The 25,406-nt window shown below is 55.3% G+C and overlaps 10 protein-coding genes across 10 annotated transcripts; 6 read left to right on the forward strand and 4 right to left on the reverse strand.

The window, feature by feature from the left end:
* Nucleotides 1-542: 542 nt before the first annotated feature.
* On the forward strand, nt 543-3,528 carry CCM_02873 (uncharacterized protein; the record flags this gene model as incomplete). The annotated part of the gene is made up of 8 exons (XM_006668025.1): nt 543-917; nt 982-1,686; nt 1,713-1,755; nt 2,334-2,360; nt 2,544-2,695; nt 2,874-2,889; nt 2,947-2,996; nt 3,067-3,528. 8 exons carry the CDS (start codon nt 543-545, stop codon nt 3,526-3,528), a joined length of 1,830 nt encoding a protein of 609 aa, XP_006668088.1.
* A 475-nt stretch (nt 3,529-4,003) lies between these two features.
* On the reverse strand, nt 4,004-5,193 carry CCM_02874 (mitochondrial intermembrane space protein Mia40; the record flags this gene model as incomplete). The annotated part of the gene is made up of 3 exons (XM_006668026.1): nt 4,004-4,442; nt 4,506-4,893; nt 4,983-5,193. The coding sequence occupies 3 exons, from the start codon at nt 5,191-5,193 to the stop codon at nt 4,004-4,006; spliced, it is 1,038 nt and encodes a 345-aa protein (XP_006668089.1).
* Nucleotides 5,194-5,750: 557 nt separating this feature from the next.
* Nucleotides 5,751-6,706, forward strand: CCM_02875 (thiamine pyrophosphokinase, putative; the record flags this gene model as incomplete). The annotated part of the gene is made up of 3 exons (XM_006668027.1): nt 5,751-5,886; nt 5,999-6,069; nt 6,131-6,706. 3 exons carry the CDS (start codon nt 5,751-5,753, stop codon nt 6,704-6,706), a joined length of 783 nt encoding a protein of 260 aa, XP_006668090.1.
* Nucleotides 6,707-6,895: 189 nt separating this feature from the next.
* On the reverse strand, nt 6,896-8,099 carry CCM_02876 (membrin; the record flags this gene model as incomplete). The annotated part of the gene is made up of 2 exons (XM_006668028.1): nt 6,896-7,618; nt 8,082-8,099. The coding sequence occupies 2 exons, from the start codon at nt 8,097-8,099 to the stop codon at nt 6,896-6,898; spliced, it is 741 nt and encodes a 246-aa protein (XP_006668091.1).
* A 1,123-nt stretch (nt 8,100-9,222) lies between these two features.
* On the forward strand, nt 9,223-10,785 carry CCM_02877 (general substrate transporter; the record flags this gene model as incomplete). The annotated part of the gene is made up of 1 exon (XM_006668029.1): nt 9,223-10,785. The coding sequence occupies one exon, from the start codon at nt 9,223-9,225 to the stop codon at nt 10,783-10,785; it is 1,563 nt and encodes a 520-aa protein (XP_006668092.1).
* A 438-nt stretch (nt 10,786-11,223) lies between these two features.
* CCM_02878 (Cytochrome P450) lies at nt 11,224-13,035 on the forward strand (the record flags this gene model as incomplete). The annotated part of the gene is made up of 4 exons (XM_006668030.1): nt 11,224-11,533; nt 11,593-11,631; nt 11,715-12,169; nt 12,232-13,035. The coding sequence occupies 4 exons, from the start codon at nt 11,224-11,226 to the stop codon at nt 13,033-13,035; spliced, it is 1,608 nt and encodes a 535-aa protein (XP_006668093.1).
* Nucleotides 13,036-16,910: 3,875 nt separating this feature from the next.
* CCM_02879 (Oligopeptide transporter) lies at nt 16,911-18,834 on the forward strand (the record flags this gene model as incomplete). The annotated part of the gene is made up of 2 exons (XM_006668031.1): nt 16,911-17,383; nt 17,442-18,834. 2 exons carry the CDS (start codon nt 16,911-16,913, stop codon nt 18,832-18,834), a joined length of 1,866 nt encoding a protein of 621 aa, XP_006668094.1.
* A 1,119-nt stretch (nt 18,835-19,953) lies between these two features.
* CCM_02880 (general substrate transporter) lies at nt 19,954-20,268 on the forward strand (the record flags this gene model as incomplete). Its single annotated transcript, XM_006668032.1, has 2 exons — nt 19,954-20,115; nt 20,164-20,268. The coding sequence occupies 2 exons, from the start codon at nt 19,954-19,956 to the stop codon at nt 20,266-20,268; spliced, it is 267 nt and encodes an 88-aa protein (XP_006668095.1).
* Nucleotides 20,269-20,483: 215 nt separating this feature from the next.
* On the reverse strand, nt 20,484-21,479 carry CCM_02881 (thymidylate synthase; the record flags this gene model as incomplete). Its single annotated transcript, XM_006668033.1, has 1 exon — nt 20,484-21,479. One exon carries the CDS (start codon nt 21,477-21,479, stop codon nt 20,484-20,486), a length of 996 nt encoding a protein of 331 aa, XP_006668096.1.
* Nucleotides 21,480-21,776: 297 nt separating this feature from the next.
* On the reverse strand, nt 21,777-25,065 carry CCM_02882 (beta-Ala-His dipeptidase; the record flags this gene model as incomplete). Its single annotated transcript, XM_006668034.1, has 3 exons — nt 21,777-23,405; nt 23,460-24,478; nt 24,918-25,065. 3 exons carry the CDS (start codon nt 25,063-25,065, stop codon nt 21,777-21,779), a joined length of 2,796 nt encoding a protein of 931 aa, XP_006668097.1.
* Between the last annotated feature and the right edge of the window lie 341 nt (nt 25,066-25,406).

A 25,406-nucleotide genomic window follows, 5' to 3' on the forward strand; every position in this document is an offset into this window, starting at 1 on the left:
ATATATATATATATATATATAGGAAGGGGGGGGGGATTAATAGAATTAATAATTAAAGAGAAGAAAGAAAGGTTTATATAATATATTATATAAAATAAAACTAAAATATACTAAATAGGGTAGCTATATTTAGATATAAGAATAACCTATATTTATTATAAGGATAATATATATTTAAAAAATATAATAGCCTACTTATGTATGTATTATTTCGTATCTAACTGTATACTAGGTGTGAATTGGGATTTGGCGATAACTCACCTATAGGCTGCCGTAACTGGGGGAAAAAGCGAGAGGCGTGCTGCTGTCCCAGTGCTGCTCGCAGCCTCACGAAGATCTTGCCTTTGCGGCGTCGATTGCAGACCATCACCGAAAACAGGCTCATCCCAGGATCCCTTGGTAACTGCTTGCGCGCAACGAGGGGGGGAGGCCTATATCCGCCTTCCGCTCCCCCTTCAGCGAGGAAATCGTCACGACACCTAGAGACATCACACAGCGTTCAGAGGCCGTGGCGCGCCCAACACGTTGCTGCCCCCCCAATCATGTCGGAAGATGATGTAGACATGCTGGCCGCCGATGGCCAGGGCCCCGGTAAGGTCGACCGCGATCGCCGCGCGCCCCGGTTCAGCTGGACTCCGGCGTACGAGGCGACCTTTTTCCGCAGTCTCTGCGAGAGCGTCCAGCTGGGCATGCGCGAGAACAGCAGCTTCAAGGCCGAGGCGTGGGAGCGCGCCGCCCTGGCCCTCCAGGAAAGCCACAGCGCCTTCCCGACCAAGAACCACCTCATCAACAAGAGCGATAATGCGCGGAAGCGTTTCAGGCTGTGGCGGGGCTTGCGGGAGGATCCCGACTTTGTGTACAATCCCAAAGCCAGGACCGTGACGGCGACGGAGGAGGCATGGCGGGCACACATAGAGGTATGATTTGGAATTGCAGTTCACTGTGGAGGTTTTCTTTACTAATGCTAGTAATTTTGCGCAGCGAGAGCCGTTATCGCGAGCACTGAGAGGACGGCCCTTTGATCACGAAGACTACATGGAGACGTTGTACCCCGATGTTATTGGCTCCGGAGGTGCGCCAAAGAGGATAATGAAGCCAAAGCGCCGAGACGGACAGCCGGGTGACGATTCTGAGCTGCTTGGCCCGAACGCCTCCATGCTATCGACTGATCAGGCCATGACGAGCCAGCCGTCAGGCTTGGAGAGCCCCAGCACGCAGTCTGCGCTCAACACAAGCTCTAGCCAGCCGGGCAACACAACACCGTCTTCCGCCCCCACCTCGACGACTACACAAGGCATCGCCCTGACGCCCCCGGAGGACACGACGGTATTGACCAAGAAGCGCAGCCTCGCCACCGCAGACCTGGAAGGCTCCCTGTCGGCCGAAAACACGCCGTCGCGGCTCGATCCCGCGCAGGCCGCCGCCTCCTTTGAAAAGCGCATCCGTTTCTCCGCCGCCGAAGACGAAGGGCTCCCCCTTGCCATCGAGACCCTTGCAGACATGTCCACGCCGCGGACGACACGGGGCGGGGGCCGGGCCGCCGCGCAGGACACCGACAGCGGCAGCGTGCGCGGCGTGCAGGACGTGACATGCACGAGAGCGCGGGGCGGCAGCACCGGCCAGTGGCGTGAGAAGGCTGTCGATCTGTTCTACAGGGATTTCGCGGCGGAAGAGCTAGACCTGCAGGTCAGGATTCCGCATGAACTGCTCAGCAACGAGCACACGGCCATGGTCTTTTGCAAAATGCCGTGCCAGGTGCGCGAGCACTGGGTCCGAACCCTTCGCAGCACCCTACGCTAACGCACAAATGATGCTCTCTCTCGCCCGCGTCCATTGTGTATTTTTACATTTGGAATAATTTTGTGTTTTTTTTTCTGCCTTGTTGTTCGTTACTGATCTTTTTTAAATACGGCATATGATCAGGGGGAGTACTGCGGATTCTGGGTGATGATTTGGCCGGAAATTTGTTTGTTTTTTTTATCTGGGTTTTGAATGGCGCTATTGTCGGGTAACCATTTTCTAATGCCATCTACGCTTGTTGAAGAAGCATGAAACATTTTGGGTCAGCGTCGTTTCAAGAACAGAGGGGAGATCAATGGCCGCATATCCATCCTATGTAGTCGGGATATATAATAAGATTTGGTCCACCGGGCCGTGTATTATCGTTGATCATTCTACCGCGCGCCATGGTGCTGTTGTCAGTTGCCCTTGCCACACGATAGCTGTTCAGCGTAACAGTGATTCGAGAGACCCTGTATTTAGTCGTCATTTTTTGATCAAACTTGCTGATGGGCCGTTGAGGCTAAATTATAATTTGAACTGGTGAGCCCTAGGCGCTAAGCTTAGACGGAGGGAATGTGGTAGGTACCTACTAATCTATTCAGTAGGTATCATTCAACAGCGCCATGTAACTGATGAAAATCGTGTCAGAGGGAATCAATACACATTCACATGCCATTTCATCAAACGCTGCCATGTAATCTTGCGCCAAAAACGCATCATCGCAGACCCCGACAAAACTGGCCAGGCTGAACAAATCGCAGGTTCGACGCATAAATGGGGTGGTCCCAGAACAGGGGGCATGGGGCGATCGTTACGTCATGACCTGCAAGCTTTCCCGCCAGCTTCTGCCCACCCGCGTCCTCGAGCTCTAGCCCCGACGTTGCACAGCCTTCTTAAAACATCGCGATCTGCCGTACGTTCCTGGTTGCTACGATACTTTTTGCTCCTTCTTCATCCAAGTTTACGCTGTACCTGATCGTCGCGCACTACCACAATCCCTTTCTACTTGAAAACTACCCCTCCATTGAACTCTCTCACTTCCGCAAGAGACAGCACACACCACGCGGAATTCCTTTGCTGTACCACTACAGCTCATAACAATCAACAGTATGTCGACTGACTTCAGGATCAATGGCATTGGAAGCGTACTGATTGTTTAAACAGTGTCATACGCCAGCGCCGCCGCCAAGGGCCCCAAGCAGACCCCCGCCGAGGTAGGTTCACTCACCATGCTCATCCAGCCGTCTCACCCATCCGCTAACTTCTGCCTTCTCTTCTCTTCAGGCTGCCGCCCCTCCTGTGCCCGAAATCATCCCCAACGAGTCGGCCTCGACGTCGTCCCTCATCGACGTCGACATGCCCAGCGTGCACACGGTGCCGTCCGACTTCTTGGAGCAGGACGTCCAGACGGAGACGCAAGCGAGCCGCCTCGACCGCGAGGCCCAGGCCGCCAAGGCCAAGGCCGAGCGCGCGCGCAAGGAGACCCTAGCCAAGGCAAAGAAGGCCGACTCGTGGCTCACCCAGCAGATCTCGCAGCTTTCGGACGGCACCGCCTCGCGCATCGCGCTCGGTAACCTCGCCACCTTTGTCGGCATCAGCTCCTACCTTGGCTACAAGGCCTGGGGCCTGTACGAAAAGGGCCGCCTCGACGGCAAGGCGATCGGCCTCGGTGTCGGTATCCTGGCCGGCCTAGGCGCCGCGCACACTGTGGTCGGGAGCTATCTCTACCGCGGAAAGAAGAACTAGAGGGTTTCGCTGGCGGCATTGGCCGCGACTGTGAGAAGATGTCTTATGGGGGTGCAAGGTGCGGAAAGGCTCTGATTGATACCACACATTGTTGACACTCCGCTTTCTGTAGTTTGCTCAAAGCAAGCTTGTATCATTCGCACTCAATAGTAATGAATTATGTTTCTTCAGAAACGGTCACTTTCTTGTACAATTGCTCAGACTCATATTATGGTTTCTTTTGTTTTTCCTAAGTGAAGTTGGTAGATGTGAAGTTATTTTTACAAAGTAATGGATCCCAGCCCATGCCTTTTTCCGAATCTATCTATATGCCATCGTAAGACTTCTTTTTGCTTTTCGTACAGAGCCCAATCGATGGGAATGGGTGATGAGAGTAGTACAAGGGATGCTGCCGGATTAGACTACCAAGGCATCGTATCCTAATATGGGATGATGCATGGCATTCCCGGTCATTTTATTTCGTTTTCTAAGCCTTTTAAGCTTCAGGCGACTTCTTGTTGGCGTCAGTGGCATCCTCCCACTTGGGGCCGTTTGAGGTACTAGTCGTTGAGGTTGTGTTGATGCTAGCCTCGGGAATGGCTGCCGGGCCAGGCTCAGAGGACTCGGTAGGTCTCTCCTCCGTCTCTTGCTTGGGAACGGCCGGGATAGTTGCAGGGGCAGATTCGGCGGGCTTTTCTGTCTTCTCCTCGGGGGCCGCTGGGCCATCTGTGTCACTGGGCTGGGCATGGTGGATCTGCTTCTCGGTTGCCAAGTCGCCTTCCGGAAGGGTCTGCTTCTCACCGGCTTGACCTTCGCGGAGCGTCTGCGTATCGGATGGTAGCTCGAGGTCGGCGGGGAGGTCTTCAGCGTCATCGGCTTCGGCTAGCTCTGCGCCGTAGATTTCTGGGTATTTACGGAAGCATTCTTGCATGCCCCTGTTGGATGCCCCCTCGTTAGTAGACCATCTCGGGCGGCGGATCGCGTTTGGCTAGACATACTGGAACTTGTCAATGCACTCCATGCCTTTAGGCTCTTCCTCCGAGTACACAAAGCAGCTGAACGCCGTCTTGAACTCCTCTCCGCAGGGGCCGTGGGCCATGCCGCCGAGGCAGGGGCAGTCCCAGTTGATTTCGCCCGTTTCGGGGTTAAAAGCGGCCTCTTGGCCAGCCTCTTCCTCGAGCTCTGCCGGTGATCCTGCTACAGCGGTGTTGAGTTCAGCGGCCGCCTCTTCCTTGTCATCTGGCTTCTTTGGTGTGGGCTCGGCGGACTTTTGGGCCTTGGCGGCAGCCTGTGATTTTCTCTCTTCGACTATGGACTCGACGGTCGGGAGCTGTGTCGACTCGGTGGCTTCCGGGAAGGAGGGTGGCGCAGTAGAAAACTGCCGAACTGTAGGGACCTTGTGTCAGCGGGTACAGATCTCGAACGAGCGGCAGTGGCGCGTGGAATGGCCGCATTGCTAGCCAAGCGGTCCTTACCAGGAATGGCCTCTTCGGCGAAGACGGTGCTGGTGCTATAGTAGTAGACGGCACCGCCGGCGAGAGCCCAGCGCACGGCGGAGCCCTTCCAGGACCTTGACTTGTCGGCAGGCGAGGTCGATGCAAATCGGCGCGGAGCGGATCGGAGGGTTTGAGCTCGCAGGCCAGCCGCAGCTGGTCGCGAAGCGGATCGCAGCGTCGTGCGGTACATTTTGAGTCGCAATTTGTAGGCGGGGGAGGAGATGAAAAGGAAATGACAAGCGCCTCCGTGATGAATTGAGCTCACAGACAGCGTAACAATAGAGTGGAAAGACCAGTATCGCGGGAGAGACGAAGGGGGGATGCGACGATGGGGTTTGTAGTGGGAAAAAAGAATTCGGGCGCAATCCGGGCTCGATTGGTCAGCGCGCAAAGAGTGCGTAGAAGAGCGCTGGAGCCCAGGCTACGGGCATAATTATAAGGCAGACAAAGCTTGCTTCCCACACGACAACCAAGCCGAAGATTAACCACCGCTTCCGTTGGCGCCCAGGAGCGCAACTAATGCAAGTCGAAAGCTTGCCAAATAAATAAAGGGGAGTGTAAGAAAAGGGTGAGACTGATTGGAAGGTTAAATCTTGCATCCGCGGAGATTGGTTTTTTATTCTCTCCAGCAGCAGCCGGGACGACGGTTGCGTTGCATCTTTGCTCTGTGCTATCCTGCCAACGGCAGTAGCCCCCAACTCCCTACTCCCAACTCCTCCGTACCTAGAGGTACTGTGCCGACACAACATGACTTCCTCACCAGTATTTGAGTGGCATCCTGCAAGGTATCTGCAGGCCAGTGACTTGGCAGACGACTTTGCTTTGCTTGTGCTCAACCAGCCGCTGAAAAATGGCACCAGCTTGCGAAAGCTATGGAATAATGGTGAGTCCACTCATCCGACAAAATGAGTCTACCTGAGCATGTCTCGTATATTATTCTGAGTGCAGCCCACTGGTATGCACCGCCACTTGCGTTAACACGATATCAACAACAGCATCAGTGAGAGTGGCTGCCGATGGCGGTGCGAACCGCTTATATGAGCTCTCCTCGTTCCAAGGCAAATTCGTAAGCCTTTCCTTTCCCTACCCCGTGAACAAGCACGGTGCCGCAGCTAACACCGGCGCAGTCCAACCTACAAGCCATCATCGGCGACCTGGACTCGCTGACACCCATCGTCCGCGAATTTTACTCGTCGCAGCCGCAGCCCGCCCAGGTCATCCACGACCGCGACCAGGAGAGCAGCGATTTTGGCAAGGCCATCAAATGGATCCGCGACTCGTACAAGATGGACATTGTCGCCCTCGGCGGCATCGGCGGCCGCGTCGACCAGGGCATCAGCCAGCTGCACCACCTGTACCTCTTCCAGCCCGGCACCGGCTACGACGAGGGCCGCATCTTCCTGCTGTCCGGCTCCAGCCTCACGTTTCTGCTCAAGACGGGCCGCCACCTCATCCACGTCCGCGAGGACGGCGAGCACGACGTCTTTGCCAAGCACGTCGGCATCGTGCCTCTGCGCGAGCCCAGCCACATCACCACCCGCGGCCTAGAGTGGGACGTGACCGACTGGATGAGCCAGATTGGCGGCAAGATCAGCACCAGCAACCACATCCTGCCCGGCACCAAGCATATTGAGATTGAAACGACCAAGGATGTGCTCTTTACCATTGCACTTCGACAGGTGGACAGCGAGGACGACAGTTGAGACGACTGTGATGAATTATCAACGAAATTTACGGAAAGAACGTAGGAAAAGAAAGACGAAGAAGAAAAAAACGAAACCCTGTGGGCGCTTTCCGTGATTTGTGTATATGCCATGTTTTATTCCCAATAAGCACCTTGTACGCCACGCTCCATGTTCCCAAGATCAATGCCTCCTCGCACAGCGACAGCCTCATCGCAGGTAGTGCAGCACCAGCCAGCAAAACGCAAAAAAGACAAGGACACCCGCGGCAAAAATCCACTTGTCCTCGCGCGCGCGGCGCTCCACCATGCGAATCGTATCGCCGCTGATGCCCAGCGTGTTGGCGACGCTGTACAGCCGCTTCTGCGTGTTCTTGAGCATCTCGCGCTGCTGGCCCAGGTCGCCCAGGACCGCCTGCCCGCGCGCAATGTAGTCGTCGAGGGCCTGGTTGGTGTTTTGAAAAAAGTGCTGCTCGCGAAACGCGTGCGCCTCGCGCGTCTCGTCCTGCGCGCCCGTCGTCAGCTGCTGACCGTGTCGGGGCTGGAACGTCGACGACGTGCTGGTCGTGCTCGCGTGGGCGTAGGGGTTCTCGGGCGTCGCGTTGGCGTGGTAGGGGCGCCGCCCGAGCAGCTCGGTGCGGTTGTGCTGGTACTGCGCCTCCTCGCGCGCCGTCTTGAGGTTGTCCACCTGCCCGCGGAACCCCGCAAGGTCGTCGCGGAACCGCTTGACGCGCTCAAACGCCTCCCCCTGCTTCTTGGGGACAATCTCCTGCCGCGCGAGGCTGTTGTACTCGTCGATGGCCTTGGCAAAGGTGGCCAGCGTCACGGACACGTTGCCAATGTCGGCCGCGGAAGCTTCGCCTTTGGACTGCAAGCTCGCGAGCTCGTTGTTGATGGACTTGCTCTGCCGCAAGGCGGCGTTGTACACGACATTCTTCAAGGTATTAGAAATAGCCCAGGCGGAAATATGGTTTCCAGATGCGGCGCTCGAAACTTACCATGGTGCGTTCTTGTTCAGAAAACTAACCACTGGTAGCAGGCTCCAGAATGCTCAGTCCATAATACAGTTTATGGTAGTGACTAGGTAGAGCACCTTGGAGCTTCACATGTTGAGGCCACCTTAGTTCGGCGCCGGAAAATTGTCACCCCGCCCACTCCTTGGTTGTGCATAGTACAATGCTCACTTACAACAGCTACAAAAAAAATACATTTGGATTCGTTTCTGGCTTCTTGGTTTCTTTGTCGTGAAATGTTTCCAGGCTGGGGTTTGCTGGAATTGTGCAAAGGTTGCCAAGGCGGAGGACGATGTAACTCGCCCGAGGCGCGTCGGCTGCACACCTTACGGCAAAGTCAGATGTGCGGTGAGAGCTTCCGAGTTTTTACGTACTCTTACGTACGACTAGAAGTCCTTTCATATTTGACCCCAGCGTAAGTATCTCTACAGCGTATTCCACGGTGTGCTACAAGAATGACTGCTTCAAGTATCTGCAGGGTAGCCCAAGAGCACAGGAAATTATGATTCCCAGAGGCCAAAGAAGAGAGAACCAGCATGTTGCAATGTAAAAAGTGTTCTGCCCGCGTTACAACATGGACTTAATTGTTAAAGCTGCGAATGTCATCTCCAGAATACAGTTCGCCCCCGGGGTTGACGGATTGCCTACAGCCGAAGCTGTTCAACCAACAACGACTCCTTGCCGAACACACACTTTGCGCTCACCGCTGTTTGGAATTTCGAAGCTTCCCGATCGGCCAACCGAGGGAGATTTCGGGGTTTACCTTTTTTGCTTTAATTAATTAGATTTAAGCAAAGAAATAATCCCCCCCGCCTGTTGAGGCTTTACGACTCTGGCGGAACAACATGCGCCAGCAGCTGGCGAACAACATCGGTGGGAGAACTAAAAGCAACTCGCCTAGCCCGGGAGCTACGAGATATTAATACTGATTAGAGACATTTTCAATTCCAATGAAGACTTTAATTAATCAAATTGCGCTTCTTGCATTGATACAGCCGTATTTGAAGGTGTTCCGGTTGCCGGCTGCCGAGCTCGGCGCCGATTCGGGCAACGGGCCCCCGTTGCGCTAGAAGGTGTTTAGGCCCCCGAAATAACTCCCTTATTTCAGTGAATATTTCCATTCAACCACATTTCTTTCCCTTCTTCACCCTTTAAACGTCCCAGTTGAATGCGGCCTCTCAATTCTAGCCGTCAGACGTCTATCTATCACCACCCCTTCTGAACCCCTTCCCCTCACTTCCGTCAGGCTCGCAAACTCCGACTACAAGAGACCTTGTCACCGTTCCACAGACGATACAGTGGCACTGCTCCATGATGGAATAGGAAAACAGACCTGTGGGAGAGAATTGTGTCAATCCAAGTACTGCGCTGGCTCTCATATATAAAACACAGACTTGCTGCTCGGATTTGAGCCACAGTGTTCATCTTGGTCATTCTCTCCGCCTGAAGAGAGCATCAACGAATATAGCTACAGGAGAACGCAGCCAAAGAACATATCGAGATTGCGAATTGAAAAGACAACAGGATGGGAGAAGCAACTCCTACAGACACCGAACGGCAACGGCCAGAGGTGGAAGAAGTATTGCCACAGCCCTCTCCCGCCGACGAGGAGAAGCTTCCCATCCAGCGCACGAATTCGCGGGCACCTTACTCTGTTCACTCAAAAAACGTGAAGCGCTTGTTGGTACTTGGAGCAGCGGGTACGGCCATCTTCTCGCCCATATCAGCCCAAATATACCTGCCCGCGCTCATTCCCATCGCCAAGAGCCTCCATGTGAGCGCCGCAAAGGTCAACCTCACCATCACCACGTACATGGTCTTGCAAGGCATCACGCCCATGTTTGTCGGCTCGCTGGCCGACGCAGGAGGCCGGCGGCCGGCTTACATTTTGTGCTTTGTCATCTACCTGGCTGCCAACATTGGGCTGGCACTGGCTCCCAACTATGCTGCTGTACTCGCCCTGCGCTGTCTGCAGTCGGCTGGATCCAGCAGCACCGTCGCTCTGTGCACTGCCGTTGTTGCCGATGTGGTCACCTCTGCGGAAAGAGGGCAGTATATCGGCTTCACCGTCCTCCCCTCTGTTCTGGCCCCTTCCCTGGGCCCGGTGCTGGGAGGTGTACTCTCGCAGTACCTTGGCTGGCGGTCGATATTCTGGTTCCTGGCCATCTCTAGCGGCGTGACTCTGCTCTTGGTTCTCGCATTCTTCCCTGAAACCTGCCGACGCATTGTGGGGGACGGATCCGTTGCGCCACCGCCAATGTATCGTTCCCTTCTCCAGACAATACGCCTGCGCAAGGAGAATCGCAAGGCTGATGAAGAACAGTACATTGAAAGCGGGTTGGAAACAACCGCGGCAGCTGGCGAAAACAAGTTCAAATTCAAGCCGCCAAACGTCCTCGAGGCGGTCAGGATGCTCTTCCGCCGGTCATCAGGCCTTTTGCTGTGGTCCAGCAGCGTCATCTTTGCCGGATTCTACTGCATCGCAGCCGCGATGCCTGTCCTCTTCCACAAACGCTACCACTTCAACGAGACGCAGGTTGGCCTCATGTATCTGCCCATTGCGGGAGGCTCCATCATCGCGGCGCTGGTCGTCGGCCGGGGCATGACGTGGAACTACAAGCGGCACTGCACCATGGCCGGAGTCTCGTTTGATCGCAGCCGCCAGATGGACATGACCAATTTTCCCATTGAGCGCGCACGTCTCGAAATCGGTATCCCGTTGATGCTGCTCGCAGGGGCGTGCCTCATCGCCTGGGGCTGGGCGGTGCACTTTCATGCCCATATCGCGGTTCTATGTGTCATCATGGTCTTTCTCGGGATTGGACTGATTGGGATGACCAATTCGATGAATGTGCTCCTGGTTGATATGCACCCAGGAAAGGCAGGCACTGCGACGGCGGCGAATAACCTCACAAGGTGTCTTGTCGGTGCTGGGGCCACAGCAGCTATTGTGCCGCTGGAAAGAGCAATTGGCGTCGGAAAAGCATTCTCGATTGTAGGAAGCCTGTTCTTCATCTGTCTTACACCGCTGGCTTTGCTGGCGCTGAAGGGCATGAAATGGAGGCAAATGCAGAAGAAGGGAACATAGATGAGTTATGAGGGAAACTTGGCCTTGAAAAGGCATACATAGAATAGTCTCATATTTGCATATATACCATTAGAGGAGAGTTGTTCTTTTTCTTCCCACTTGGCAATCCCTCGCCTCGGCTTTGGCCACCGAATTATCGCACTAATCCTTAGTGACGGCGGGCTGAGCAACTACACGACCCAATTTTCCACAAACACGATGCTGGTGCAGCTGTTGGCTTCGCAACCTGTGTTCAGAGACCTGAGAGAGGCAGCATACTGGCCACCGTTTTCCAGCATCCTATATTATCGAAGCTCAAAACCTCACCTGGAGGGGTTTATCCCGGCATAGTTGCGACAAGTCAGTGGTGTGGAAACGACAAAACTTTTCGCCTTTAGCGCTACCCCCACGAGGCTCGGACAACAGCCACCCGGACAATGTCCACGAGATTGGACCGTCATGGAAAAAAAGCTGCTAGATGTGGCGATAAACAGCCTCTGGTTTCTTTCCCATGTTCTAGGGGCCATGGGCATGGCGCTCATGGCCCTGCTTATTACAGTCATCACCCACCGCTTATTCTTTGATCCTTTCTCTCGCATACCCGGACCAAGATTGGCTGCTGTGTCAAATATATGGTTCGCCTATCATACAAGAAATGGGGCCACTGCTGCCATGGCTAAAAAGCTACACCGGCGATACGGCCCGGTTGTGAGAGTTGGGCCGACAGAAGTGTGGTTTGATACGAAAGAGGCTTTCGATCAGATTTACAGTGAGTACTTGAATGATCCATATACCATCGCTTGGAAACGCAAGGCTAACGATATATAGGTGCAGGTATCCGTGGGTATGAAAAGTCAGACTTCTACTGTAAGTGACCCAGGTAGCGGTGACGTATCTCGCGGTACACTAACACATGATAGTGGCAACGGCTCTTGCGCGACCTCATATAGATCGCCGGTTGAATGCTGAGTTTCAAGATAATCTTGATCTACTTTCTGAGAGAGACATGCATCGCTATAGGTTACAACGTCGGCTCATCGGACGAGTCTACCGGACGGCCAATGCGGTTCGCCATGAGCAAGCTCTCGACAGAGTCATGGATGATGTGATCAAAAAGTTCAACTCCATCAATGGCGCTGATATTGATTTGAAGGAGTGGATGCACATCATCGCCGTAGAGTCACTGGGCGCTGTGGTCCTATCTTGGTCACCAGGGATGATCAAAGCCGGAACAGATCGCGACACGAGCAACCAGAGCTACCTTGGGTGGCGCCGCAAGTCAGTATTCGGACTTTTTCCTCTGATAACCAAGCTCGAGGTCAACCATAGATGGATTGGAAGAATATTTGGCATGCTCTGGGGAATTACATACCAGACCCCGAAGGGTTTCAAACCCTTCTTTCCCGTAAGTTTCTTTCGCGCCTGGTATTTATATGCTGGCCCTTTTCCCAAACCGTTGCTAACCAGCGGTTCAAGGACGTGGCAAAAAAGGTGGCGCGACGAATCAAGAATGCGTCGAATTCGAGGACCAGTCAGAAGGAAGATCTTCTCGCAGATTTGATCAGCTTGCACCAGGAAAAGCCCGAGTTCACAGAGTTGTATCTGCGGAAAATGGCAATTACCAACTTTGGTGCCGGGCATGAGACACTTGCGTCGACCCTCACGGCCGTCATGACCATGCTGGGAACACATCCAGACGTGCAAGCGACCGCAAGACAAGAAATCCGTTTTTACAAGGCGGAGAAATCACAAAAGGCAGAAAAACCACAAAAATCAGAAACAATCATCAGCTACACGGACGCGCTGGAACTCGTGTATACTCGCGCCGTCATCCGGGAGGCGATGCGGCTCTACCCCGTCATTAGCATGGGCCTGCCGCGTGTGGTGCCCCTTCGCGACGGCGGGCTGCAGCTCCACGGCTTCCACATACCGCCCGGTGCCACCGTGGGCTGCAACCCCGTTTCGCTGCACCGCAACCCGGACATTTGCGGCCCGAACCCGGACGCGTTCGACCCTCGCCGCTGGCTCGCCGCTGGCAGCAGCGACGACGAGGCACGCGTCCGCGCGCTGGAGCGTTACAGCCTCAACTGGGGTGGCGGTTCGCGGACGTGTCCTGGAAGGCACGTGGCCGAAATGATTGTGCTCAAGTGTGTCGTGAGACTGCTCGAGCGGTTCGAGGTCCGCGGCGCCGGGCCGGCGCTCGAGGACGAGGGCCCGACCTACTTTCTGGCCATGCTGACAGGGGTCCGCGCCCGATTTCTGGGCATTTGAGGAAGGCGAAATTGGGGTAAAGAGGGACCAGCCTCTTTACCAGTACGCTTTCAATAGTTTTACTGTTCGCAATTGGCATTACGCAAGATAATGGCGGTAGTTGATCTAGGGCTGTGAAGGGAGGCACTGGTGGAATTTCCTACTTTGCAGACTAGACGGCAAATCGCTGTACCACATGTTAATACTTGAAATGAAGACAAGAAAAAACGCGGCAGCCCGACCTCTTTTCCGAATCATTCCGTACACCAGTTCCAAGACACCAGCTCGACCAGTCATCGTCAAGACACAATCTTCAAAGCCTGTCTCATCTAGCCTCTTGCCTGCGTCGGGTCTCGGGGGCCTTCTGGTGGCTTTCAACGTTGAATAAGACGGCAAAAAGTGGCGCTCGGGGGCTTGACACTTCAGACTGGCGAGCCTGATTGCTTGGTGTTGCGAGTACATAGACTCGACGATGTCTCGATGCGGGGTCGAGAACGACCCCAGACCAAGCCCTATGGGTGCTGTAATAGTACCGAGGTACCTCCCGGGCTAGCGCCTACACTCCTCCCTTGGTTAGTGCTGGTCAGTGCTGGCTGTTGAACGATTCTTCGCAGCCAGCCTATTTTGCTTGGCATGAGCAATACAAATGCTGCTAATCGTACGTCTGGGGGTAGTTGCCTGGGTACCTTACCCGGCCTTTTGCTTGGTGGCTGATAGCCCTTCCATGGTCTGAGACGCAGTTGGTTCTGATGAGGCATAGGATTGCTGCCGCGACTGCTGAGCTGGCTTGGGATGGCGCACTACGAGGCGTCCAGCTGAGGCTGGCAAAGGCCTCCTCTACCCGCTGCTGCCCGACTCACAATGGGGTGGCGGAATGGAGAATATGAGAGATGAGCACCATTTACTGACATCACAGAGACTAAACAGGGCTAGTTACCTGGTTGAAGCTGTCGCGGAGGCTTCCCCATGGGCAGCCAGGACCCGAGATACATTGGACGATGAAAATGCCGTGTTTAGTGGAAATTATTGAGTAATGGAAACACGGCAGATGACCCTTGCTGCGTGATAGATTGTGATAGATGAATATTTTGGCCGATTATCATTATGTACTCACTTATATTAGCATGTCACTCAAGGCGCCTCGCCCCAGCTGAATTTAGTGCCATATCTGCAAGGACGAGCGATTTCGGTTCTTGAATGATATTTGTTCTGCCACACGCTGCGCCGCCATAACTATGTAGGTAGTTGATGATTGTGCGGCGCAGTGACAGGTGGCACCTGGGAAGCAGCAGTTGCCACCAATCGGATTTGGCGCACGGGTTTAGCATTGGCACTGTATCCTACTAACGGCCCATTGGTGAGCCTGCCAAGCAAGCGGTTATCATGGTGAGCGACGGCAAGACGGCCACGATGGGAACCCCCCCTGGGTCTTGGCCAGGCTGCATTTAGCCTGATCAGCGAACTGAGACGAACCAGTGCATCAGCTTTTTGAGGCTGAGCTGAAGCAACATGGCGTATGATTTCTGAACAGTCAACATGAATGGAAAGCGCCATGCAAGGAACGCGCGCCACAGTACCAGGCAAGGGCGCTTGTACTTCGTAATACCAAATCAAACGCGAAATGGATAACGTACAGGCACTTTCATGCTCTGCAGTGGTCTTATCTCTCAGTTTTCTCAAGTGCCCCGTAACTGGCGGGGGTTTTATGGTGTGCGCGAACAAGCCCACACAAAAGACGGTGATAGGGACTCAGAGGAACTCAGTACACAGATGATTCAGTGTTAGTCAACAGCGATTCCTGCATAAGGATGCATGATCTGTACGTCGTAACACAAGATCGAGTCGATGCGTGTAACCGCGGACCATGCACTCTTTGTCTCGGCAGCCTCCGGACAAGGCGACGACGACGACGAGGGACGGCTAAAATTATCACCAGACTAGCGCTGGGCAGCCCTGTATTTTAGCTTTTAAGCTTGACGTTTAGTTAGCAGTTCAGTGGGCCTTTAAGCGTTGACCTCCGTCGGAATGATGGGCGTCTGAGCTGAGTGGGGGACAGAGTGAGACTCGCGGAAAAGTATCGCTCCCTCTGAGAGTATGGTGAACGAATGTTTGCTGCGCATGTGAATATGGAGTGCAGTCGATGCTAAATGGCGCGCTCAGCAGCATCAGACAAAAACGCCTCTGCCTCTTGACATCCCGGAGTGGTATACGGATGTATACACACCTACATACCTACCTAGGTACGAGGCTAACTAGACCAGGCGAAACAGGTGGCGTCGCCTTGGAATCGACAACCCATCGCGCGCCGCCCAAGCCATGTCTGTTTCCACTCTGGTGGCTTCGGAGGAAAAGTGCCACTGGCAAGCATCACCCGAGAGGCGGCGCTTCGCTACTTCGGGCAAAGTGAGTGTTGCCACCACGACTCGACCGTTTGGCGCTCGCCGTCGCCGTTTCGAGATGGCGGCCGGCAATCCCACCACCGCATACCAGTTGTATGTATGTGCGAAACCAGTCTAGTGCATGTCTTCTGACACGCGACGGTTGCTCGATGATATTTCTGGCGTGGGTCTGGGGAATTACAATGCAAGCCATGTGTTTGGCTAGCGCGAGTGCGAAATGTGTTGGAGCTTAAGTAACGGCCTAGCAAGGTTGTTAGCTAATATTAATGACAACAAGATAACCAGATGTGTGCCCTACGGGCAAATTTTCCAAGAGAGTGGCAACGCCATGATGACGCCGGCACCTGCTGTTTGTCACGACAACGCAGTGAAAGGTGACAGTGTAAAGTCTCGGCTGGGGACGAATCTGGAGCACAACCAGACGGGCGAATACGCAAAGTCGGCGGACTCTGGAATACGGGGGAAAAAGCAAAGAAGTGGCACGGTTCGTTCATGTCGATGCAACATTAGGTAACTATAAAGTTAGATGAAGGAAGAGGACCAACGGCAGGCTGTGGGCTCCAGCGATATCGTTGCTGCAGCCGCCCCAGCAGGCCCCAGCAGGCCCCAGCAGGCCTCAGAATGCTATCTCGCCTGCTGTTAGGCCCCCAGGCCCCGTACCCTTAATTAGTACTATCTGGCTCGCCTCGCCTGACCAAAAAAGTTGCCCTGTCTCGGTCCCCTTCTCTCCTCCCTCCTCCTCCATCTTCGACGTTCAAAAGCTGAACTACGAAGATCATCAACGCCATGCCTCTTTTCGTCGAGAAAGAACACCACCGTACCTCGGACAACGCCGTTTTTCTAGAATACGAAAAGAAGATCAAGGAAAAAAGTATCAAGATTTTTTCACGCCACTAGTAGACCAAGTGGCTGCGCGACCATCACAACGCCCCAACCACCATCCTGTCTCAAGCTAACAGCATGACTAGGTTGCTGGCTGCACACCATCTCCTCCGCAAAACCATATTCTGTTCCAAATCGCTAACTGAATTCAACCAAGACCCGCTTCAAGTCTCGGCACTCTCCACAGCAAGGATTCCCTCCCTGTCTTTCCATTCCTCGAGCCTTCCTCTTCTCTGCAGGTTCTTTTGTTCAGCCACCATGCCACCAGTCTCGAATAGGCATGCCCTCCGCCGCTTCAGTCTTGGCCCCTCGGACGATTGGACTCTCAACACGCAGCTTCGAAGGCACCTCTGTCAAGCCTCGCCCCCCAAACGCTGGACCCTTCTTCCCCGGAGTGCTTATCATGTCTCCAACATGGGGACAGGCCGGCTACAGTATTCCATTTACATATTTAATAGACACGCAGCCCCCCCGTTGTGATTCCCTACTTCTTCTCTTCTCTGTGTGAGAGCTTACTTCGTCCGCCTTCTCTTTTCCAAATCCAGCTTGTACTTGGTATAAGCATACGTCGATCACATTGACCAAGACAACCTCGCACTCTGAGGGTACTTGACCATGACGACCACCGTCAACCTCGACAACGACGCTATCGCGCGCGCCGGTCTTGTGGACCCCGAACATCACGGCATCCACCAGATTGACGATGAGAAGCGCCAGGAAGCCTTTATAGACGAGAAGCACCAAAACGACTTTGGCGTTGACCGGCACAGCGTCGCCACTGACGACAATGACTACCCCGACAAGCCCACAGAAGAGCAGGTGCGCACTCTGCGCCGTGTCTCTGGCAAGATCAAGTGGGCGATGTGGACAATTGCCTTTGTGGAATTGTGCGAGCGTTTCTCTTACTACGGATCCGCTGTCCTTTACACCAACTTTGTCAACCACAAGCTGCCCAACGGCTCTGTCACTGGTGCTCCTCTCCCCGGCGACCCTCACCCACAAGCTGGTGCCCTTGGCATGGGCCCCAAGGCTGCTCAGGGCCTGAGTCTCTTCAATCAGTTCTTCGCCTACATCATGCCTCTTCTTGGGTGCGTATTTTCTCGAAAATCCTACTTCATTGATCCTTACTAACACGGTGTCTTAAAGTGCCTGGATTGCTGATGCTCGCATGGGCCGTTTCTGGACTCTCCATCTGGCCATTGGTATTTCTACCATTGCCCACGTCATCCTTGTCGCTGCTTCTGCTCCTGGTGTCATTGTTCACCGTGACTCTTCCTTCGCCGCCTTCATCATCGGCCTCCTCTGCCTCTGTGTCGGCACAGGTTTTTTCAAGGCCAACGTCTCGCCACTCCTGGCCGAGCAAAACGAAGACACCCGCATGCGACTCGAAGAGCGCAAGGGCGAACTCGTCATCGTCGACCCTGCAATCACCAACACGCGTATCTTCCTATACTTCTACCTTTGCATCAACATTGGCTCCCTTACTGGCCAGATTGGCATGGTCTACGTTGAGAAATATGTCGGCTTCTGGCTCGCTTTCCTCATCCCCACCGCCCTCTTCCTTGTCGCCCCCTTCGTCCTCTGGTCCCAGAAGAAGAACTACAAGCTCACACCACCCACGGGATCTCTACTCGAAAAGTTCATCAAGATGTGGTTCTACGTTCGCAAGAGGTCTTCCTCCAGTTTCCACTTCAACTGGGACGTTGCCCGTCCCTCCAAGGTTGCCGTCGCTGAGCGCCCATCTTGGATGACTTATGATGATGCTTGGGTTGACGAAGTCCGCCGTGGTCTGATGGCCTGCAAGGTTTTCCTTTTCCTGCCAGTCTTCTTCCTCGCCTACAATCAGATGACTGGTAACCTGACCACCCAGGCCAGTACCATGATGTTACACGGAGTCCCCAACGACATTATTCAGAACCTGAACCCCATCTCTATTGTCATCATGATTCCCATCTTTGATCATGGTCTCTACCCTCTTCTCCGCCGCGTTGGACTTCCCTTCACCCCCATCAAGAGAATGACTGCTGGTTTCTTCATGGCTACCCTGTCTATGGTTGCCTCTGCGGTCATGCAGTACTACATCTACCAGAAGAGCCCTTGCGGCTGGCACGCCAACGGCACAATCACCAACGCTGCTGGAGAGGAGGTCAACTGCCCTCCTGCCGATATCAACGTCTGGGCCCAGTGCCTTCCTTACATCTTTATCGGCATTGCCGAACTTCTCACCAACGTCACTTCGTACGAGTACGCTTTCTCCAAGGCACCCGAGAACATGAAGTCGCTGGTAATGAGTGTCAACCTCTTCATGAGTGCCGTGTCTGCTGCCATTGGTCAGGCCTTCACTCCTCTATCGGGCGACCCTCTTCTCGTCTGGAACTACACTACCATTTCCGTCATCTCGTTAATGGGGGGTGTTGCCTTCTGGTTCTGCTTCCGCCATCTCGATGCCGAGGAAGACAAGTGGAACATGCTCAAGAAGTCCGAGTACGTCGGCCAAAACCAGCCCGGCGTGAGCAAGGCTGCGGACTTGGAACACTAGGAGCATAGTTATGAAAATGGAACGGTTGTTTGGATTTAAGGAGGATGTCGTTGATGTAGCTATATCTACATATATACAGCTGTTGCAAAATAATCATACCCATTTGACTTTCAATTACAACGCTTCCCCAATTCTAGGGCTACTTGACAATCCACATCCCGGGGTGTTTTCGGCCGCGCCCGGAGCGGAGACTACCAACACACCACTAGGGTGCAACGAGGCGGTATTACTTTATTCGGCGTCTTGGTGTGTAATTCTTGAATCTTTTCACAACCAAGTGCCCAAAATATTTCAATTAACGAATCCGCTTCCATGATCTTGCCTCTATTACCACACGCGGAGCCACACCACCATATAACCAAAGAGGATTAGACACTGCATCGGGACTGCACGACCAGGCAGCAAAGACCGGCCAACACTTGAAGCTATCTTGCTTCTCCTCGCCCATATCACGAAGCTCCTCCCCCATTTTTGGCAGTATGATTGCACAAGAAACTGTGCATTCTGAACATGGCCTCGCAAGGACCCAAATTGCCAGAAATGACAGAGGTCCCCCCGGAGAGGGACCGCACACGTGCGTCCGCACTGCCGGCGGCGCCCCGCACACCAGCGCCGGGCAACTCCGCCCGCGGGCTGCCAGCGACGGCGCGCCAAGACGATGCCCGGCCAAGAACCACCGCACAGCACGACCATCCACGAACAAAACACAACGATCTCGATGTCCACCGGGGGGGCAGCCTGGGACTGGACTGCCCCGTCGGACCTGGGCGTGCGCGAGCGCGCCACGGCCGCGCTGACGCTCCTCGCCATAGTCGGAACCGTCGTGGGGGCGCGCTGTACCTGCCGGCGGAAGAGGCCGTCGCCGCATCCCTGCACGTTTCCCCCGCGAGGTTCGCCGTGCTGCCGCTTGTCGCTGTACAACCTGGGGCTCGCGTGCGGGGCCGGCCCGCTCTCCGAGACGTACGGGCGGCGGGGCCGTGGTCCTCGGCACCGCGCCGGTCTTGATGCTGTTCGTCCTCGGCGGCGCCCTTGGCCACGTCGGTTCGCGGGCCTCTCTTTGTCGCCTGCCGCTTCTGCGTTCTTTCGCCGCGCCGCTCATCAACAACGCACCCCGCGACGATGCTCGACATGATACGGCCCACGCGCTGGCGCGGTGTCGCCCTCGCCGTCTACTATACCGTGCCGTCGCTCGGCGCCTCGCTCGGCCCGCTGGTCGGCGGCTTCCTCGTGCACGCGGGCGGCGGCTGGCGCTGGACATTTCTCTCGGCGGCTTTTTCCGCTGTTTGCGCTTGCGAATGTTCGAGGTGATGGGGGTCGGCTGGGCGACAGCCGCTGCTGGGCGGCGTGGCGCTCGTCATGGCGCCGATCCCATGGTGTTTCTGGATCTATGGCGAACGGATTCGGAAAAGGAGCCGCCACGAGACGAGTATATAGTTGGGGCCCATACATGGATGTACGAGCAGATCGCTTTCAAGCACAAACGGGGTGGTGACGGAGCGTCCTTGTCGCTTCGCTGATCATGTTGCTTTAAAAAAATCATTGCTTTCTAGAGTAATTCATCGCAAAGTAGACCAACAGTTGATGTGGCGTGCCATATATGCCCAATAGTAATACATGTCCCTCGTCCCACTCCTCCAGCACCGACTCTTCTAGACCGACATCTTCATCGCAATCGTCTTGTGGGGGTCGTAGCCCTTGACGACAAAGTCCTCGGCGGCCCACCCGTCGATGCTGCCGCCCTTGTCCCTTGCAATCTCCAGCGTCGGAAAGTCGCGCGGCTCCCTCTCGAGCTGGACCTTGAGGGCGTCGACGTGGTCGAGGTAGACGTGGGCGTCGCCCATGACCTGCGTCAGCGAGCCGGGGACGAGATCGCACACGTGGGCGAGCATGTGCGTCAGCAGGGCATAGCTCGCAATGTTGAACGGCACGCCGAGGCCCATGTCGCACGAGCGCTGGTACAGCTGGCAGTGCAGGTGTCCCTTGGTGGTGGGCTCTCCCTCAACCGCCCCGCGCGGGTACGACACGTAAAACTGGGCAAACATGTGGCACGGCGGCAGCGCCATGAGCTTCAGATCGCGCGGGTTCCACGCCGACAGGATGATGCGGCGGTCGTACGGGGTGCGGCGCAGCTTGTCGACGACGTCGGCGAGCTGGTCGACGCCCTGGCCGGCGTAGTCGGTCGCGGCGTCGACGTAGTCGGCGCCAAAGTGCCGCCACTGGAAGCCGTACACGGGGCCGAGGTCGCCGACCGCGCGGTGCCCCAGCCCCGCCGCGTCCAGGAACGCCCGCGAGCCGTTGCCGTCCCAGATCTTGACGCCCGCCTCGCTGAGCGGCAGCGACGAGGTGCTGCCCGCCACGAACCACAGCAGCTCCGCAACCACGGCTCGCAGAAATACCCGCTTCGTCGTCAGCAGCGGCAGGATCGGCACGCCGTCCTTGTGCAGGGCAAACTTGAGCGGCCGCGGGGCGAATATAGAGACGGTGCCGGTGCCGGTGCTGGAGTTGTTGTTGGTTAGCTTTGTACGTGGGGTGGGTGGTGGTTGTTGGTGAGCGGCGTACCGGTCGGGTCTATGCTCTCCATTTTCGAGAATCTCGCGGACGAGATCGAGATATTGGTGCTCCTCGTGGGCTTTTAGCTGCGTCATTCTGGAGGGGCGTTTGTATGTGGTGGTGGATGAAAGGTGTGAATCTGGGAGACGCGTCGCGGGGCTCAAAGTACGCGTAGAGTGTTAACTGTAAGCCAGCCGCCCCCCCACACTACAGAATGACACCACTGACAAGCAAGGCAAGATTTGGACATTTCGAGTTAATCATACTGCTGTACTTCTATACTATTACACTTCTTTGTTACTCTATTTTTTTCCCCAGTACAACTCTGTACGAAACTACTACGGCCAATGAGGGTATCACGCGCTCCTATGATCTATGCTGTCTTTTTTATTTTACAGACGCCGAAACACCTTGCCCATAATCTCGCGTGCCTTTAACAAATTGACCACGCTCATGCGCTCGTTGCTCAAGTGCGCCGCGTCGCTCGCGCGACCGCACGGGAAATGCGCGGCCGGCGCCTTGAACTCCTTCTCCAGGAACCGGATGGCGGGGATGGAGCCGCCTTCTCTGATGTAGAGGGGACCGCGCGGCTTGGCGGTCTTGTTCTTGGCGCCGGACGCGGTCCTTGCATCGGCGTCGAATGAATCAGGCCAGGCTTCGATGATGGCCTGCTCGAGGATGCGGAAGATGCTGTTGGTGGTGTCGCCGAGCCAGGGCTCGGCCTTGTTGTCGATGCTGATGCTCAGCTGGTTCTGTGATTCGAGACTGGCAAACTGCTGCACCAGGAACTCGGTGAGTAGGTCGGCCACGGCATTGACCTCTTGGCCGGGTACGAGACGCAGGCTAATGTGCGAGTTGGCGTGGCTGCTGACCAGGCTGCCGTCCGGACCGGACACCTTGTAGCTGTGAACAGTCAGGTTGGGCTCGCGCCATCGCGCCATCAGCGACCGTTTGAGAGTTTCTTCTGAGATGTTGTCCGAGCGACCGCGCTTCAGGATAGATACAATGTCATCGTATCGCGCTTCTTCGGCGGGTGTCAGGGCTGGGATGCCGTTGTAGAATCCCCGGATCTGCACTCGATTGCCTGCGCCCTTGAGCTTGGAAATGATGCATGTCAAGTCCGAAAGCGGCTCATTCATCATAAAAGATCCATCCACTCCAGAGTGGGTGTCTGGTCGCGGCGAATCAACACAGACAGTTGCGTGGAGGACACCACGAAGGCCGTAAGTCAGGCAGGGTACCTCTTCGTCCAACCAGTAACTGTTGGCCAGTAAAATATAGTCAATGTCGCCGATGCGATCCTTGTTTTGCCGCACAGCCTCCTTAAAGCCCCGGGATCCATACTCTTCTTCGCCCTCAATAAGAAAGATGATGTCATTATCCAGCTGCTTGGCTTGCATCAAGTCCGTGACAGCGTATAGCGCGGCTATGATGGGACCTTTGTTGTCGCTGACACCTCGTCCATATATGTATCCATTGATGCCCGTCACTGTAAATGGGTCTGTCGCCCATTTGCCCGTCTCATTGTCAGCAGCGACGACATCGTAATGTCCGTAAAACAGGATACGTTTGCGTTTCCGCGTCTTGTTAGACTCCTGTTTTGCCGAAAATTTGGCATACACGACGGGGTTGTGTCCCTTTTCCGTGCTCAGCATCTCAACATCACCGCCCAAGCGCTTGAATAGAGCGCCGAGAAATGTCGCACCCCGGCGGCAATCTTCTGCAAATTCCGGCTTGGATGAGACGGTTTTGTAGGAGACAAAGTCCACCAGCGTGGACAGCAGAGGGTCAACTCCACCTTCTGCCGTTTCCGCGGCAGTGGTGTCTGAGCCTGTGACCCCCCAGATGCGGATATTATCATCGTTGGCTCCAGTAATGTAAAACTGGTCGTTACGGTAGTTGACCACTGTAGAAGCCAAAATCTTGCCATGGTGAGCCTTCCAGCGACCGAGGCATCGGTACTTTTGGGCAATTTTGTCCGTGGGATGTTGGTATTTGCCATAGTGCACGGTACTGAATTTCTGTTACAGAGATAAGTCGGGGCACAGCGCATTATTATCCGAGGTAGCACTTACGCTTGCAAACCCATCTGTAGACCCAGTCCAGAGGAAGCCACAGGCCATTTGCAGAGCCATAATATTCGACTCGCCGGCCTTGATGACTCGTAGCTTCTGGGCGGTGTCGAGATCCCACAGCTCAACGATGCCATCCAGCTTTCCAGAGTACAAAAAGGACCCATCAATGGCCAGTGAGAGCACAGACTCTGCATCATCCGTTCCGAGGGTCATAATCTCTTCCAGTGTGCCACGATCAGGCTCATCCTCGTCCAGGCCCTCGCGCGTGCCATGGCCGAGCGCCCAGAGCTTAATGGTACCATCGCCGGCGCCCGAAATCAAGACATCGTCGTCCTCGTCCACCAGAACCGTTGGTCCCTTGGCCATGAGCATGCAGTACACGTAGCCGTTGTGGGCGAAGTTGCGAATGGAGCCGCTGTCCATCTCGAGCACGGTGCTGGCGCGGGGGATCAGGGCCCAGCGGTCCTCGTTGCGGCGGGGGGTGGAGCCGCCGCCGCCGACGGCCTTTGAGTCGAAGAATCTGTGATTTCGGCGGTCGGGGTGCTTCTGGGAGCCGGCGGGCACGACGGCGGCCGGGTCGCCGAGGCGCACCCACTGGATCGAGGTGTTTTGGGCGCCGAGGTAGAGCGTGTCGTGGCGGGTGCTATAGGCGGTGCTGAAGACGTCGCCGACATCGTAGGTGCCGTAGATTTCGTAGAGGTGGCGCAGGGTACGCGGGCACCAGACGTTGATGATGGGGTCGCCGGCGCTGGAGAAGAGGAGGGCGCCGTCGGGGGAGAGGAAGAGGGAGAGGATGGTGCGCTTGTGGGCCTGGACGTGTCGGAGCTGATGAAAGGTCGAGAGGGACCAGGTGACGATTTCGCCGTCCTGGGTGCCGGCGTAGATGGTGTCGTGCTCGGGGCTCGCGGCGAGGGCGAGGATGGCACTGCTGTGCTTGAGGCTGTGCAGCAGCAGCGGCGTGCTCGCGGGCGCGGCCTCGGACGGGGGGGCGCCCAGGGAGGCGGCGGCGGTAGAGACGACTGCGTCAGGTGTAAGCGATGCCATCATGTGCGTTGCGATGGGGGACGAGAGCCCCGAGCTCTGTGTGATCGCGTGGAGTTGCCAGAATCAGAGAGGGGACGGATGAGGTGGCATGTGCGGGGGGAGGTCGAGCCGGGCAGCAGAATCTACAACTGTCCGCGTTGGAGATCTAGGTGAATGGGATATGTGATACTGTAAAGGGTGAGAATAAAATTGCAAACAAGGTAGACGAAAGGATAGAGTTCGCCAGTGAAATGAAGCTGGGTAGCTGTGCTGGGCCGATACAGCACCGCACCGACGATGATGTGCTGGAATTGTGTCATTGCGATTTTTAGTGGAGATTGGCAGGGACCGTTGGACTGAGTCACAGAGCAAAGGCAATGGATGGTAACTGGAAAATCAAAGAAAAAAAACCAACGAAAAAATCATTCTACTCACCATCCTCTGGAGTCAGACTCCTACGCAAAAGATGTTCTGCCTCGGCAATCTTGACGCATCCATCACAGTTGGACAAGTCAATGCTCACAGCAGCAGTGAGTGCCGACTCGCCGCCAGTGTCGCTGCGCAGAATGCCCGGAGGAGCCATGATGGCCACGTTGTTTATTCTGTACCAAAAAAAAGGGTCGAAACCTGTGAGTCGATTTTATTATTTTGGCCGCCTGACAGAGTGAGCGAATTGTCAACACTTTATAGCCCAGATTCGGGTACCGGGCGGAATGGCCTGTGACTCTGCAAGCCTCAGGGATATTTATTGTACCAGATACAAGACACATCGGGTCCCTGCAGAAGCTACCTATGCAAGCCCTCCGTCGTACAGCTAGGAAAAGATCGGTGAGCAGCCTGCCTGTCCCAATGTGTACATACGTGGCGCGCGTACGAGAAGAAGAAAAAAGGGCTCTCAGCAAGGGGGCCAGGGGGAAACTGCAT

This window comes from Cordyceps militaris (assembly GCF_000225605.1).
Source record: "Cordyceps militaris CM01 unplaced genomic scaffold CCM_S00002, whole genome shotgun sequence".
In the NCBI taxonomy this organism is placed as follows: Eukaryota; Fungi; Ascomycota; class Sordariomycetes; order Hypocreales; family Cordycipitaceae; genus Cordyceps; species Cordyceps militaris.